Source organism: Gobius niger (assembly GCF_951799975.1).
Source record: "Gobius niger genome assembly, chromosome: 6".
Taxonomy (NCBI): domain Eukaryota; kingdom Metazoa; phylum Chordata; class Actinopteri; order Gobiiformes; family Gobiidae; genus Gobius; species Gobius niger.
Window position 1 is genome coordinate 3,542,452 of NC_136857.1, and position 17,162 is coordinate 3,559,613.

At 41.6% G+C, this 17,162-nt stretch overlaps 2 protein-coding genes across 2 annotated transcripts in view; one reads left to right on the forward strand and one right to left on the reverse strand.

The window, feature by feature from the left end:
• The window catches only part of pou6f1 (POU class 6 homeobox 1), a 40,440-nt gene extending 33,485 nt beyond the window's left edge, over nucleotides 1–6,955 (reverse strand). The window contains exon 1 of the mRNA XM_079558867.1: nucleotides 6,621–6,955. The gene's annotated coding sequence lies outside the window, so the exon portion shown is untranslated. The remainder of the gene's footprint in view (nucleotides 1–6,620) is intronic.
• A 1,221-nt stretch (nucleotides 6,956–8,176) lies between these two features.
• On the forward strand, nucleotides 8,177–13,545 carry dazap2 (DAZ associated protein 2). Its single transcript, XM_079557891.1, has 4 exons — nucleotides 8,177–8,309; nucleotides 9,039–9,157; nucleotides 9,236–9,484; nucleotides 9,706–13,545. The coding sequence occupies exons 1-4, from the start codon at nucleotides 8,297–8,299 to the stop codon at nucleotides 9,832–9,834; spliced, it is 510 nt and encodes a 169-aa protein (XP_079414017.1). The 5' UTR covers nucleotides 8,177–8,296; the 3' UTR covers nucleotides 9,835–13,545.
• The last annotated feature ends 3,617 nt before the right edge of the window (nucleotides 13,546–17,162 follow it).

The following is a 17,162-nucleotide window of genomic DNA, read 5'->3' on the forward strand; positions in this document are numbered from 1 at the left end:
ATGTACTGATAACCACTTTTTGTCTTTGTCAGTTTCCCCACCAAGTCCATCCCCACCAATTCAAAGGGCTCGGTTACCTGCATTAAAGTTAAATAAATAAATAAATAAATAAATATTAATAATAATAATCAAATGAATTACAACAGGAGTACAAAGGGTAACAGACTCACTTGAATTGGCTGGTATTCGACCTTCTCCTTAATATTGCTGCTGCGCTTTTGGCAGGGAGGACACATCTTGATCTATAAAGAGTGTCGTCATTTGTTAGTCATTTGCATGGGTTGGACATGATTTTGAGGACCCCTTTGAAAACGAGACGATTCATCTCATGGGGTGGATCCTCTAGTAAAATGTTCATAAATAAAGCAATTATTCCTCTACGCACCCAGTCCTGGATGTCTTTCTGCATCCCAGGCCAATAATATCGGGCAATGATTGTCTTGTGTGTTTTTTCCCAGCCACAGTGTCCTCCGAGTTTGCTGGCATGGAATTGATCGAACACTTGGCTGGCCTCCTTGGCCGAGGTCACTACTTTGGCCAGGTGGACCCTCTTCTTCCTCCGGCACACGTAATGCAGCGCTCCATCTGACACATACAACACAAACTACTGAGGATGTGTGAGTGAACCACATTGTCAGTACATTTGGGTCCAGTTTTTAAAACCATATCCATAACATTGTGCAACTGTGATTACCTTTAATTGCGTAAGACTTGGCCCGTCTCTTGATGGAGGCCCGAATCTCAGCCTGTGGCGGAAGCCTGCCGTGCACCATCCACTCCATCAACTCTGTAACTTTCAGAGGGTCCATGGCCAAGTTCAATGTCCCTCAAACTTACCCTGAAATGTAATCTCAAATAAACTAAACTCTCCTTTCTATGCTTTACCTTTCTAATATATAATCTCAACTAAACTGATCTAAACCTTTACTAACTCAAAACTAAACTAGTTAACCTTCACTCTATTATGAACTATGCTTAAACTGAAATACACTACTCAACCAAAAAACTGTCTGAAAACGACTAGCTTCGACCTCTGTCGGAAATATCTATATTAATCTAAATCTCTAACTGTTACTAAACTCAAAATGTCCTCTGTCTGAACTATGCTTAAACTGAAATACACTACTCAACCAAAAAACTGTCTGAAAACGACTTGCTTCGACCTCTGTCGGAAATATCTATACTAATCTAAATCTCTAACTCTTACTAAACTCAAAATGTCCTCTCTGAACTATGCTTAAACTGAAATACACTACTCAACCAAAAAACTGTCTGAAAACGACTTGCTTCGACCTCTGTCGGAAATATCTATACTAATCTAAATCTCTAACTATTTCTACGTCTATCTACTCACTATCACAATCTAACTCACCTACTGTTGCACTTACTCTCACACCTCACAGGATCAAGGATGACTGAACCTGAGGACCTGCTTTTTATACCCAGTTGGGACGACTTCAATTCTGTGCACCTGTTCAAGTGCAATGCAATGCAGGTGCACAGAATTGAAGTCGTCCCAACTGGGTATAAAAAGCAGGTCCTCAGGTTCAGTCATCCTTGATCCTGTGAGGTGTGAGAGTAAGTGCAACAGTAGGTGAGTTAGATTGTGATAGTGAGTAGATAGACGTAGAAATAGTTAGAGATTTAGATTAGTATAGATATTTCCGACAGAGGTCGAAGCAAGTCGTTTTCAGACAGTTTTTTGGTTGAGTAGTGTATTTCAGTTTAAGCATAGTTCAGAGAGGACATTTTGAGTTTAGTAAGAGTTAGAGATTTAGATTAGTATAGATATTTCCGACAGAGGTCGAAGCAAGTCGTTTTCAGACAGTTTTTTGGTTGAGTAGTGTATTTCAGTTTAAGCATAGTTCAGACAGAGGACATTTTGAGTTTAGTAACAGTTAGAGATTTAGATTAATATAGATATTTCCGACAGAGGTCGAAGCTAGTCGTTTTCAGACAGTTTTTTGGTTGAGTAGTGTATTTCAGTTTAAGCATAGTTCATAATAGAGTGAAGGTTAACTAGTTTAGTTTTGAGTTAGTAAAGGTTTAGATCAGTTTAGTTGAGATTATATATTAGAAAGGTAAAGCATAGAAAGGAGAGTTTAGTTTATTTGAGATTACATTTCAGGGTAAGTTTGAGGGACATTGAACTTGGCCATGGACCCTCTGAAAGTTACAGAGTTGATGGAGTGGATGGTGCACGGCAGGCTTCCGCCACAGGCTGAGATTCGGGCCTCCATCAAGAGACGGGCCAAGTCTTACGCAATTAAAGGTAATCACAGTTGCACAATGTTATGGATATGGTTTTAAAAACTGGACCCAAATGTACTGACAATGTGGTTCACTCACACATCCTCAGTAGTTTGTGTTGTATGTGTCAGATGGAGCGCTGCATTACGTGTGCCGGAGGAAGAAGAGGGTCCACCTGGCCAAAGTAGTGACCTCGGCCAAGGAGGCCAGCCAAGTGTTCGATCAATTCCATGCCAGCAAACTCGGAGGACACTGTGGCTGGGAAAAAACACACAAGACAATCATTGCCCGATATTATTGGCCTGGGATGCAGAAAGACATCCAGGACTGGGTGCGTAGAGGAATAATTGCTTTATTTATGAACATTTTACTAGAGGATCCACCCCATGAGATGAATCGTCTCGTTTTCAAAGGGGTCCTCAAAATCATGTCCAACCCATGCAAATGACTAACAAATGACGACACTCTTTATAGATCAAGATGTGTCCTCCCTGCCAAAAGCGCAGCAGCAATATTAAGGAGAAGGTCGAATACCAGCCAATTCAAGTGAGTCTGTTACCCTTTGTACTCCTGTTGTAATTCATTTGATTATTATTATTAATATTTATTTATTTATTTATTTATTTAACTTTAATGCAGGTAACCGAGCCCTTTGAATTGGTGGGGATGGACTTGGTGGGGAAACTGACAAAGACAAAAAGTGGTTATCAGTACATTTGTGTCATGATCGACTACTTCACAAAGTGGGCTGAAGCCTACCCTTTGAGAGGGAAGACTGCAGAGGAGGTGACTACGTGCATCATGCGCTTCATTCATACTTTTGGGGTTCCAAAAAGGATCCTCACGGACAATGGCAGCGAGTTCCGCAATAAGGTAGGTCTTCAAACGATTTACTTCATTATATTAACTGTGCTCATGTTCTGCATGTATGCATCTTTTCAGCTGAATGCTGCTGTGTGCGCCAAGCTGGACATTGAAAGGAGCTATTGCTCCCCTTACCACCCCCAGACAAATGGTTTGGTTGAGAAAATGAATGGGACAATTCAGGGGTAAGGAGCAATCCATGTTTACTCACTTGATATTCCCTGTCTTGAGATGTAGGACTGTCCTCATTTTCCCTTCTGGTACTTTGTAGATGCCTGAATAAGATGGTGAAGGACCACCCAGAAACTTGGGAGGAATATTTGCAGCCAACAATGTTTGCCTTGCGCACAAAGCCGCAGCACACGACTAAATTCAGCCCGTATTACTTGCTGTTTGGCAGGGAGGCCAGATACCCTCTGGAAATTCCGGAAGACTACAGGGTAATGGCATGTTATGTCATGTTACCTAATCCAAATGATATTATTCATACTTTTACTTTTAGATAACTGACGAAGGAGTCCTGGCAACTGCAAGTGCAGATTTGCCTTTTACGGGGCTCCAGCAGCAAAGGGAGGTGTACGAGGAGGTCAAGGACAACATTGTGAGAGCTCAGGAGAAGACCCGCAAACGAAAAGAAAAGACGGGGCATGATTATCAATTTGCGGTGGGGGACCAGGTTCTTCTGCGTAATAAGAAGGTGGAGCAGAGGAAGGGCGGCAAACTCTCCGCTAGTATGCTGGGACCCTTCACGATTGTTTGTCTCCGGAACAAATATGTGGAGCTCACGGCTCCACAAAGCCAGAGCAAAATACGGGCCAACTTGGACCTGCTGAAGCCTTTCATCACACCGAAGGCAAGAATTCCTTCGAAACTGAAGGTGGAGGCGGGACCCCAGGTGGAGGCGGGACCCCAGGTGGAGGCGGGACCCCAGGTGGAGGCGGGCGGTGAGGAGGGACCCCAGGCCCAGGTGGAGTCGGGCGGTGAGGAGGGACCCCAGGCCCAGGTGGAGTCGGCCGGTGAGGAGGGATCCCAGGCCCAGGTGGAGTCGGGCGGTGAGGAGGGATCCCAGGCCCAGGTGGAGTCGGCCGGTGAGGAGGGATCCCAGGTTGAGGCAAAACCCCAGGCGGGGCTCAATGTGGACACCTGTGAGTACATCTAAGAAGGTTGGCGTATGTGTCAAACTATGAAATTACTTGATATTAATTTTTATATATCTTAGTCCTTCACCTAATCATGGCTAATGTACACCCTGGTACGGGCCTTTGGTCAAAGATTGGGCCATACAAATTGTTCACTGATGATTTTTTAAACCTGGGGCCAGGAAAAGAGGTGGAGAGTGAGGTATGATATGATGAACATTAGCATCAAGGAGTGTTTGCTTAAAAGCTTATTCTCTCAGGTTATAAATGCGTACTTCACACTGCTGAGCTCCAAAACGGGGGCATGTCTGATTGACACATTTGTGTTGAGTGACCTGTGGGAGGGGAAAAAGCGAAACCTGATAAAGGTGAGCTTGCTGTATACTTGGTAAAGCCAGAGGCTGTGCATTAACTGTCCATTTTGTATTTCATTTTTGTAGTTGGACATCCTGAGCCATGATGTGGCATTTGGGGCTGTGTGCTCTCACCACCACTGGACCCTTGTAGTAAGCTTGGCCAATGTTGTCTGTACTATAATGCCAATTTAACATTTACTCATAACCTACTACCACAGATAATGTATCTGAAGGACATGAGGGCGCTGTACATTAATCCCTTTGGCGCCACAGCAGCTCAAGTGATGCGCTGTGAGCGCGTTACCAGGTTGGTGGCTTTTAAGCATAGCGCACATGAAATGTGACACATGTGTGAGTGTGTGTATGTGTGCAGGAACCTGCTCCTTACAGTTGATCCATCCTTGGACTTGACCAGATGGCGTTGTGACACCCTGGCACATCCCATCCAGAAAGATGGCACCTCCTGCGGAGTGTTTGTTTGTAAAGTAAGTAACAAGACGGATGTAAAAGAATGTGACTACTTTAGTAATGTGTCTTACTTTTTTGCAGTTGGCTGAGAAGATTCTGTTGAAGGAGACCATTACCCATCCAGTGGATCCAGAGGGAGTAAAGGGACTGAGGCTGGAGATAGCCCGCACACTCCTGGAAAACACGGGTACTACGAGAAGGACCAGCTGAGCATTTTCACCAACCTTGTTAATGTTTTTTTGTTGTTTTTTCAGAGGATCTGACTGCATTTTGCAGACAATGTGGGTTCCAGTGCTCTGGGGGGAGGGACAGTGCCGGGGAAGGAGACAGCGGTCCAGAAGAAGATGTGTGGGTGAGTATAGTAGCATCAATGTTTTGTGTAACTTTGTTTTTTGTCTTACATTTTGTTATTTCTTTCAGATTGAGTGTACTGCCTGCCTCAGGTGGTACCACTGCGCATGCGTGGCCTTCCCCGACACGGAGGGGGAGTATTTTTGCACTCTGTGTAGCAGTAATTAAATAAACATTTTTTTTATTAAGACCTGTGTGTGGCTCTTTTGTTTATTTGCTTGCAAAGTTCCCTCTTAAGAATGTGACTACTTGTGTTGACAACAATAACTGAGCACCCAATGCTTTTAAATGTACACACACCTTACACCTGCAAGTGAAATGCATGTAATTCAAGTTGCACATAAGGTTGGCAGTTTAGTGTTACTAACTCTATGAAAACAAACCACTTATGCGGGAATCGAACCCCCGACCTTCTGAACGTGAAACGCTGTTCTACCATCTGCGCCACTGTCATGCTTGTACTGACTCAGTGAATACGATTCATTTGAATGCATGGAGACTGTGGCAACGACAATATTTGTTTTAATGTAGCTGTATCAAGACAGCATTAGTGTAAGGCCAGTGGACAGGACTGACAGTCGTATAGCTTTGCAGACACACGTCTCAACAATATGAACTGGCATTTTGTCATTCGGCAGACACGCTGGATCCATTGGATTTCACTTAGCTAGCGGAACAGCGAAAATGTTACATCGCAAAAACTAAACTGCAAACATTCACCGTAACCTTATTTGGTGACTTGTGCGTCTTTGTGGTCAGTGATCGATGTATTAAGCCTGCCTTCACAGCTGTAGAATCACGGCCAGCTGCGGCAAGCCACACCTACCGACAACTGTCAGCCATGCTGTCATCCACGCTGTCAGGCGAGATAAACTACTCGGCGATATAAACTGAGACAACGGAAGGATGTGTCAAAACTTGACGGGCTCCCCACCCCCATCCTGCCCAATAAAAGTCTCGCCGCGTCGGCCACTTTTGGACACTCGCTTTACGATCCGGTCCGCGCGTCGAGATCCACGCGGACCCGTGCACAGAGACAGAATATTATGTATTTCCTTCTTCTTATCATAAATATATAAATTATGCTAATTACGAGCATTGCATATTAACCCGAACTCATTGCCCCTCGCCATTTCGGGGCTGTGCGCGACATGCAGCCCTGCACACACTTGTGTTGTTCAATGTAACTTACCGCGGTAGAGTCGCTCCTCATCTGTCATCGCCCGCGCTTACACCGGTCCTTGTCACAGTTTGTTTGACTCACACATAATTAAAAATTCACCTCAGCTCCCAGACAGGCGCTGTGACTGCACACAAAAGAGCTATTTGCATTGATAAGGAGGTTTGCAGCGTTAGCAGCTCCTCTGCCTGAATATTTAATGACGACGTCCTTTCTCAAACTCCCCAGGTCGCGAAAAACCCTTAAGGTGACGCATAATGTCCCGTTTGAGCGGAAAAGTTGGGCAAAATTGCCACAAAATTGGCCTTTCGCACTACGTCATGAACATAATTTATGCAAGAAAAAATCTTGCATTGAAAAATGTCTGCCTCGACTTGAGAGGTGCCATGGTTCCCTTAAAGGCGCAGCGGCACCGAACAGCGCGTGCTCTCTGTGCGCGTCTGAGGAGCGCTCCATAACAGGTTAAATGTGCAGTCCTTTGTTCAAAGTGTCGGAGAAATAAATCCAAGTTATGTTATTTATTTATCCGCTTTTCAAAGGCAAGAAAAGCGCAATCCTGTCAAATGCAGGATCCGCCATTCTAGTCTATGCAAATGCTGTGCTTTCACTACGTGGACCAGTGGATCACTATATAGTTGTAGTAGTTTTTTTTTTTCTACTCAACTAGACGTATAGTTAAAAAAAAAAAAAGTAATTGTATAATGCAGCTTACACAAAAGCCTACTGCATTGATGCTGCTTTTTTTTCCTATCCAGAAACGGATCCTCTGAAACTTGTCCACACATCCCATGTTTATTTTGTCATCCATAAACAAACTATAACAAGTCTATGATTCTGACATGTCTGATCCTGACACACATTTCCCCCATTTTGGTCGGATTCGGTTTGCACATAGTGTTTGTGTTCCCTTTTGATCGCGGTTTGCGGCGCGTGCCGGTGCGGCGCATGTTGTACCACACTCCTGACAGACACGCCGACCGAAAATGCAATTAATTACGTAGTGATTTAGGAGTTAATTGTTGTTCACCTTGATTCACTCTCTGTGCAACATTTTTGGTTTTGGCCTGCAGGGAGCGCGCGCAGGCTCCGCACAGCGACAGAGTTACGTCACCGCGGTTGCTGCACCGTTTGAAGCGGAAGTGCAATCCACGGACAGTGCCTTGTTCTAAGCACGAGTGTAGTAATTTGAAAACAATGTCTCTTTTTCACAACTATCCTCCGAGGAGTCTGTTATTAAAGGGGAAATCAAATGCTTGAGTCCCTGTTCTTAAAGGTCCTTCTGTTTTTAAAAGATTCGTACATGCTAACGGGTAGCCTAGCTAGATGCTGCAGCTCCGCCTGTCGTCCAAGGCCGTAAAACATAAAACACATTTATACCGGACAAACTTAACTGTATTTAACACCCGTAAGCATTAACGTGGTGTAAGACTAATTTTCGGTCGTTAAGTATGTGTTAAAAGAAAAATAAAAGACAAAGAAGTGCGAAGACTTAGCAGTGCACATGCGCAGTTCGGATTTTTGCCGCACATCGCGTTGCTGCCTCGGATTGAGCATTCACTACGGCTTCCACAAAAACAAGAAAACAAGGAAGTGCGTGTTATAGAGCAGTCACAGCCCGCTTCAGGCCGAAAGAACATACGCAGAAGACCATTTTAAACCAAAATTATCTTCACTATCTCTCGGACACGATGAACAATAAAGGTATTTCCTCTCACAGACCAGCTGCGTGCCTCGGTCATGTAGTCACTCGGTGTTTTTGTTGTTTGGTGCATTGATCACATCGAAGACAAAAAATACAGCGAGCTAGCTACATAACAGCACACTGACCGATGTTTACGGGAGATCACGTGAAATTAGCCTAAATCCAAATAATTTGGGTCACGTTGTGTTTGTCTAGCTAACCTGCGCGTGTTAAAGAGTTGTCACAACACGATTTTTATGATAATTATCGGAGCTATTATTAAGCTAGGCCTAAACGGGTTTTTCGCCGTATCACCCGTTTGAAATTTCACAAACGTGTAAAAGTGCTCATTTATACATAAATACGTCATAAATGTGCATTTAACGTTTGGTTTGACCGAATTTTAAGATCGCATTGTTCGAGTATCAATGTGTTACACAATTTCTAATGGTCGGTGTAAAGTTGAAAGTGTGACTCACTGTCCTGAACATTGACCTGTTCTTAGCCTGGCAGCGTATTATAATAATAGTCCCAATGTTATTCCTTAATTACATATATTCAAGCTCATGTATGTGAACATACTGCATTTGGACACAATGTTTCTGTAGGTTTCTTCTGAAAGCTCCAGTTTCCCCAACCACTAAAACATATAGGAACAATAGGGTTCCCTCAGCAGGACCTGGGTAAATAAAGGTAAAATAATAATAACGATAAAATAATGTAGCTTCAATTATGAATTTCCTTCACAGGTTCCTATCCACAGCAGTCTGTGTACCCACAGCAGAGCTCAGCTCCTGCTTACCCTCCGCAGATGCAGATGTCTCCTCAGGCCCCTCCTTACACAGAGGCTCCACCTGCATATTCAGAGGTAAACATCGCATTATGTTTGTGACAGTAAAATGCTTAAGACGACTGTTTACCTGTGGTGTCACTCCTCTGTTTGCAGATCTACCAGCCCAGATACGTGCTGCCCCCTCAGGTGGCCGGGCAGGCACCCCACATGTCCTCTCCCTACCCCGGTGCCCAGATGTTCATGGCCCTTCAGCCACACATGTCTGTGGGGCCTGTGGGGCAGAATGTGCCCATGGCGTACTACCCCATTGGAGCTATGTATCCTCATGGTTCAACTGTGATGGTGGACGGGGGCTATGATGCTGGGGCACGTTTCGGTGCTGGCGCCAGTACTTCTATCCCAGTATGTGGCATCATTTTACTGAATGTCAAAATGATTCAAGTTCAAACTATTTATTTTGAACATCTCCTTTGGCATAGAAGGAAAAATAAAGATATTACAATGCATAACTTTAACAACATGTTCGTTTTCCATGCTTGAAAAGAAGTGTGATAAAGTATAACCTTAAATACATCCCACCAATCTAAATAACTACTGATTATACTTCTCTCTTGTCCTTCTAGCCTCCTCCGCCCGGACACCCCCCCAATGCAGCGCAGCTGGCTGCGATGCAGGGCGCTAATGTGGCCATGACACAGAGGAAGAACAACTTCTTCTTGGGTGGATCCAGTGGAGGGTACACCATCTGGTAACAGCAGCTCCATGTTTCCTCAAGCCCTCAAAGCCCCAGTTCTTCCTGTATCTTGTATGGTTAAGGCTGCTTGTTCATGCCACAACACTGACTTCACCTAAAGGAATGTACTATAGGCCCATGTAAAAGGTACAGTACTCCACTTCACAACAGAAAACAAATGAATGCCACTGATAAAACAGTGTAAACTATACTAACTCCTACATTCTGTAAATGTGACATAATGTTTGTCTATCCAATAAGCATCACACGTGTAGTACTTAGCTGCTTCTTGATCCAGTTTAATGCCTCTACAAAATAAAAACATACACTTAGATTGAGGACCATGACTTTAGTTTAGTAGAATATTAGCTGTGAAGTGTACTAGTAAGTTGTTCTGGAATAAAAAACCTAAAAAAGAAATGTTCTTTAGCTTAAGTGTTATTGCTGTCTGTCCAAACTGTATCTGCAAAGTTGAATCAAACTAAATTTAAACAATTAAAATATCTGTGCAATATCCAAAGTGGTCTACTGTACCTTGTTGGGCACTCTTAAATTAATGTATTCAAGTGCCAAAGAGCACCGGGTTTAACCCTAATCTAAGCAAATTAACGTCATTTAGCTTTAGGAAAGAAACTTGGCTATATCTCACCAGTAAGTTGAATATTGGAGTGGTTGGTTAACATTATTGCTTTTTTCAGTTATCGATTTGACAGTCGGATACCCAGAGTTTTCTTTTTCCCTCACGTCTCAACATAATTCTATTGTACAGATTTTATTTTTATTTTTTATAAACGGGATTTCCACAAATCCAGTTGTAATACATATTTATTTCAGTACTTTTTTTTTTGTAATTGCATTAGCTTTAGCTCGTTGTTGCACTTTTGTCACATTTTCCACTTTTGTTTGTGAGTCAAGTGAAGCTCCCAACGTTCACAGTGAATCTGCACCAAAGCCGAAGACGTGCCGTTCAAAACTAAACGCCCGTTAGACGTCATCGCGGCACTCTGGCCTTTTTGCCTGGCTGTAGGTGAGGGGAAAACGCCACAAAAAGTCCAAATCTTTGTGTCTCATCGAGAAGTCGTGCTCTTGTCGTGCGCTGAACTCACACGGGGTGATGTCAATCTGAGCTGTCATTGTGAGGACATGTTGTAAGAAATAAGATTGTCTGGCAACACTTCACGGTAACCTCACATTTTGTAAGCATTTGTAAAAGAGTAGTGTTCGGGATTGGATGTTTTAAATCCGACGTTATGGGCATTGCGATATATCCGCCATGTTTCTTCTTGTGATATGTGCCCGTATCGTCAATTCAGTCAAAGCGATTAACCTTTTTTGACGACACAATCTCGAGCTCTACTTGTAATTTGAACCATCTTTTCTAAAACATTTACAAAGCCTTACTGGCCATTTGTTAACCATTTACACGCACAAAAATAGTTTATTATTGCTCATATCGTGAATTTGTTGCCGCAAACCCTTTTCCTCCCGACCATAACTAGACGGGGGGGGTGGTGTTACTACGGCAACACGCACGGCATCTATTTATGTGCTTAAAAACAATTAACAAATGAGGAGAAATGCTGTGTAAATGTTTTAAAAGGACTCAAATGCTTAATAGTGTGTCAGTTCTTTTATATTTAACCCACACACTGAATAGTACACAATGTGACCAACTGCTACTAGATATTTGTATTAAACTTTGTTCTTTATTTCTTTAAGTATAATCTGCATTTAAATTGTCACATGCCAAATTTTTTTTTTTTTATGGTTGCCCTTCTGTAATTCCTGGCATGCCAAGTGCTACTCACTAGTTTTGTTGAGTTTTTTTGTGGGATCATGCACTGCAAAGAAAAGATAGACGCTTGTATTATTGACCAAATGCTCATTTTTTTTATGTGAATAATATATTGAGCCTTCATAAAAATGGTGAGCTGGTTTAGTCGTAGTAAACTTGCACTGACATTATCATTGTATTTTTTTTATTATTTCTCAAAAAGCAAGTGTTGTGTGCTGCTTATAACTTCTTCTTTTTTTTCTTTTCATAATGTGTTATCTTGACAATTTAGGAATGGAATTTAGTGTAAGAGTCGCTGTTTAAACATATTCAGTTTTTTGTTTTGATGGTGTAAAAAATAATGTTAATAGCTGGGTATCCGACGTTTCCTCCTAGTTTTAAGAGCAGTGGCAAACAAATTGAAACGGAATCTACTGTAAGAATGATTGTTGAAATTGAAAAGTTGAAATTGGAATTGGAAAAATGAGAAACTGAATTTGAAATTAAAAAATTGAAATTGAAAAATGAAAAGTTGAAATTGAAATTGAAAAATGAAAAATTGAAATTGAAATTGAAATTGAAAAATGAAAAGTTATAATTGAAATTGAAAAAGGAGAAGCTGAAATTGAAATTGAAAAATGAAAAATTGAAATTGAAATTGAAATTGAAATTGAAAAATGAAAAAGTGAAATTGAAATTGAAAAATGAAAAGCTGAAATTGAAATTGAAATCGAAAAATGAAATGCTGTATCTTGGTTAATGCAGTTTTGATGTATTTACATGGAAGTCTAGATCAGCCATCCTCAACTGGTGAACCCCCTTGACCCGCCTTCGACCTGCAGCGACAAGCCGTGACCCAAATAATGTTGATTTCAGCTTATACCGAGAACATTTTTGCAATTTAACTTCAAAATACATCATTTTTGTTAAGCATAGACTAGCAAAACGACAAAATGGTCTGCGTCCTGGCCCCAGCAGTTGAGGAACTGATCTCGATTTCACCTGCTTCAAAGATACATCTGGATATTTTGGCTGCACTTCTCTTTACAGCTCAGTAATAACATGGTAATAGCACGAGAACAAGGCGGAAATTTCACAGTGTTTCCGTTTAATAACCCAAGAAATTACAAGTCCTGTTTCCTGGTCATTTTTATTCTTTATCTTGGGTTAGAGCTTGGGTTTGGGTTTATCATACTACCATGAAATAACTTAGCCGTATGTCCTTTTTTCCACGTAATTACCATGTTCTTACACGTTAAGGTGCCATACTTTTTCCCAACACTGTAAAGTGAAGTTCTACTAATTTTCCCTCAACTCCACAGTTGCACGGAGCTGCTCTATTCAAGGACGTGTTATCTAGGAAACAGTCCAAAATATATAAAAGATTATCAAATAATCTTGGCACAAATTAATATGAACTTGTCAAAATAAGGATCTACCATTTGAAATCACTTCCAAGTTATTTTGAGTATTAGCTTTTTGGCACACGGCAGTCATTGAACGCTGCGTATCCGGAACAACAAACTGAGAAAAGATAATTAAACACTGGCCACTGCTTTTAAACCTGATTAGTTTCATGACATTTTACTTATATTGCTGCATAGTAGTGGTTTTGTCCGATCATTGCGAGCAATATAAAGTACTGTAAATTACAGCTGACCAGTAGATGCTATGCCAACCACAGCAAAAGGAAAACTCATGAAGGAGAATGAACATTTATAGTGCAGGGATTCTTTTTACAACATTTTGTAAAAAAAGAAAAAAAAAACATAGACACATGTACTAGAGTGTAATGTTATGTTCTTTGGTACTCATTTTATCTTTTAAGATTATTAAAGGAGGAGAGTGTCACTACAGTTTTGATGGAAATGAGCGTATAGGTGCACTTAACTTTTTTTATACTAAACTTAAAATTTAAAATGGTTAAGTTTAGAATAAAGGTTATTTTGAAAACTAGATACTGAATTGTTAATGTTTTCCTTTTCTGACAAGAAGCATTTCGATGTAGATAATGGGAATGGGCCTGTGTGTTGTACTTTTGGTAAGGTAATAAACACATCTTACAATACAATTACATTTTTTTCAGGTTTAACTGACAGGACATCTGTCTCCGTTTTGTTTTGCTGTTGCTTTTTACACATTTTGTAAAGGCAAAAAAAAAGTATGTTTATCCTTGACGCCATTTTGTATTCCTTCTGCTTCAAGTAGCCATAAGTTAAGTTCTGTCAAGTTATGTGAAAATACCCCCATCCATCTATAAATTACTTACAGCAACATGTTTGTGTGAGCTCTCAGTCACACTCACAGAAACCTTTTCTACAATTACTTGTCTTGTATTGCGCTTTACAAGCAAATCCTCAAAAACAAGCAAATCCTCAAACGCTCTACATCACAAACATTGTTCATTAATGCTCCATACTCGGTGGTGGTAAGATATCACTGCACCCAAAGTCGCCCCAGGGCAGACTGACTGAAGCACCATCGGGTCCCTTTGACCACCGCCCGCACACACTGCATTCAAGGTGGGTGGTGTCTTGCCCAAGGACACAACGATCCACACAAAGCCAACTGACACACGGTGCTAAATTGCAGTGAATTTCACACTAGTATTTTGTTTATTGCAGTGGTTCCTTTAGCATCAAGGCCTTAAATATGATTAAAAAGCATTAAATTGGGATTCAAACTGGCATTAAATCAAAATGTGTTCTGATTTCTCAAACATATTTGCTGTATAAGTTCACTGAAAATACAAAAAAAAAACATATTCAGTTGCGGTTTTGGATGAAATTGCGAAAAAAGTTGCCTGTTTTGTCCGATTCTCCAGCCTCTCTTTGATGAAATGATGCGTGTGTGGCATTAAGATATAGTATGTGGGCATTAAAAAGAATTAAATAAAGAAGGTGCTTTATTTGTCATCTGTACAACGCAATGTGTCGTCTGCATCTGACCCAAACTTCGACGCCGCTGGGACGATCGATAAGGCGCAGTGCGGGGCCCGGGGATCCAGATGTGGAGCCAGGCTGATGATCAGAAACGCCTGGCTGGAGGATTCACCTATTGTACATGTTTTTAGTGGTAGGGGAACCTGGAGTACCCACAGGAAACCTACACAGACGAGGGGAAAACAGGCAAACTCCACACAGAAAGGCCCCGTGCAGGTGGGAATCGAACCTGGGATGTTCTAGCTGTGAAGTACAAGCACCTGCCTGATCACCTTGAGTTAAAGCTACACATCCAAATCCATTCTTTAAAGGGGGGGTATTCTGCTTTTTTCAGTCACATAGCACCAGTCTATATCACACTACAATGACGACCAAACCTTCTGTTGGTCTGTAAATGCAGTAAATTAGAATAACTGCCTTGTATAAAATGTCTCTCTCAAAATGGCTGTAGTGAATGTCTTGAAATAGGCCTCTGTCTCTTTAAGAACCTCTGAGCCTTTAGACACGCCCCCTCCACACGCTGTCTGCGGCATCAGTGGGGAGGGGGTTCTGCTGAGGAGCAGTGGTTGGTTACTCGGCTGGTGACGAAAGCTCGGAGGCGTCTCCAGGAGGTGGGGGCGTTCCTAGGAGGACTCAGGCAAACCTATCCCTAAAATGGCCGCCATCAGAGTTTTTACAGATTACTCAAAAATACGTGAATGTGCCAAGGCAACACTTCAGCCATGTTTTTAATGAGAGAGTGACATAATAACATGATGGAAACTTGAAAAAGTCGATTTTACATAATACCCCCCCTTTAATTAAAGCAGTACAGTACAAAGTAACTCATGTCCCAAGAGGCCATAAGGTGTATGCGGTTTATTACTCATTTATTGTCCGTGAGAGTAAATATTACTATGACAAAAGACAAAGGGAGAGAGGGATATTGTTCATCCAATTACACAATGGAGATATTCTTTTTCACACAAACTTGGCTGTAAATGCTGTTTAAGTGGCGTAAGCCCACAGTTAGCTTTGCCCTTTAGCCTGTTAGCTTCTTCTTCATGATTCTATTAGTGTGTATTGGGGCCTCAGACCCGTAGGCATTGAAGTTGCAATTGTGGTTTTCTGGCCAGAGACAGAGATGAGAGATGAAAGACCCTCCAATCACCCCATTAACACTTGTATTACCCCCAGAGGGACGAAAAGGATTTATTAAAGGGGGGTATTATGCAAAATCGACTTTTTTAAGCTTTCCATCATGTTATTATGTCACTCCCTCATTAAAAACATGCCTGAAGTGTTGCCTTGGCACATTCACGTATTTCTGAGTAATCTGTAAAAACTCTGATGGCGGCCATTTTGGGGATAGGTTTGCCTGAGTCCTCCTAGGAACGCCCCCACCTCCTGGAGACGCCTCCGAGCTTTCGTCACCAGCCGAGTAACCAACCACTGCTCCTCAGCAGAACCCCCTCCCCACTGATGCCACAGACAGCGTGTGGAGGGGGCGTGTCTAAAGGCTCAGAGGTTCTTAAAGAGACAGAGGCCTATTTCAAGACATTCACTACAGCCATTTTGAGAGAGACATTTTATACAAGGCAGTTATTCTAATTTACTGCATTTACAGACCAACAGAAGGTTTGTCATCATTGTAGTGTGATATAGACTGGTGCTATGGGACTGAAGAAAGCAGACTACCCCCTCTTTAAGAGTGCGTTTTGTATTGGTGGCAACTGCAGTAAAGTCAAAAATGTTACGGACTGTGCCTTTAAATATTGCTTTGGTCTAAACTAGTGTTTCTGGAGGTACTTGAGCTTCTTCAGGTGGAACTCTGGGTCATCTGCAATTTTAGATTTTATTCATTTCAAGCACAAAAAAAAAATCATTTCTGCTTTTGTAATCCATGTGATGTTCATTTATTTTTATGTTTGACTTAGTCCAGTGATTCTCACCTGGTTTGGCGTCGGGACCTGAACAATCACCCTGCGATGACAGGCCCTGACCCAAACTTAAAAAACTGAAATTATGATAAGTAAGAAAACAAAACTGGTAAGTGATTTTAACAGACTCAAATAGTGATTCTGTACCTTTTCTGTGCACAAATATAAAACAGTTTGGATCCCGATCCACCTGTTGAAATCAGCCTGATCTAGGCCTGATGGTATTAGAACGGTCAGCCTTATAAAGAGTTGATACTTGATGTGAAAAATTAGAGAACCACTTGTTTAAACCATTTCCTCTGCGACAGGGGAAGTACGGTTTGTGTCGTGAAAGTGATGATTTTTGATTAAACACCAAGGGCTGAACTTCAGCATTGTCGCCCCAAGTAAAGAACCATTTTCTGCTAATGCCAATATTTTATATATGACCAAATGAGATGTACTACTAAGACATTGACAAAATACTGACAGTATTCCCCACATTTTTTAGAGTACCTTTATAGGTATTTGATCCCTTACTTGCATAATAAGATTCCTCAAAATATATATTATAATATTCATCTTGGGGCCACAGGTTCTTTGCTGGAGTGCTCGAGTTGATGTGGCCTAACCTGCCATACGAGGATTTATAAACAAGGTCTAAAGTTAAAGAAAACAGTGTTAATTTTGTCGACTAAAATATTTAGTCTTAATTTTAGTCAAAGTGATATTT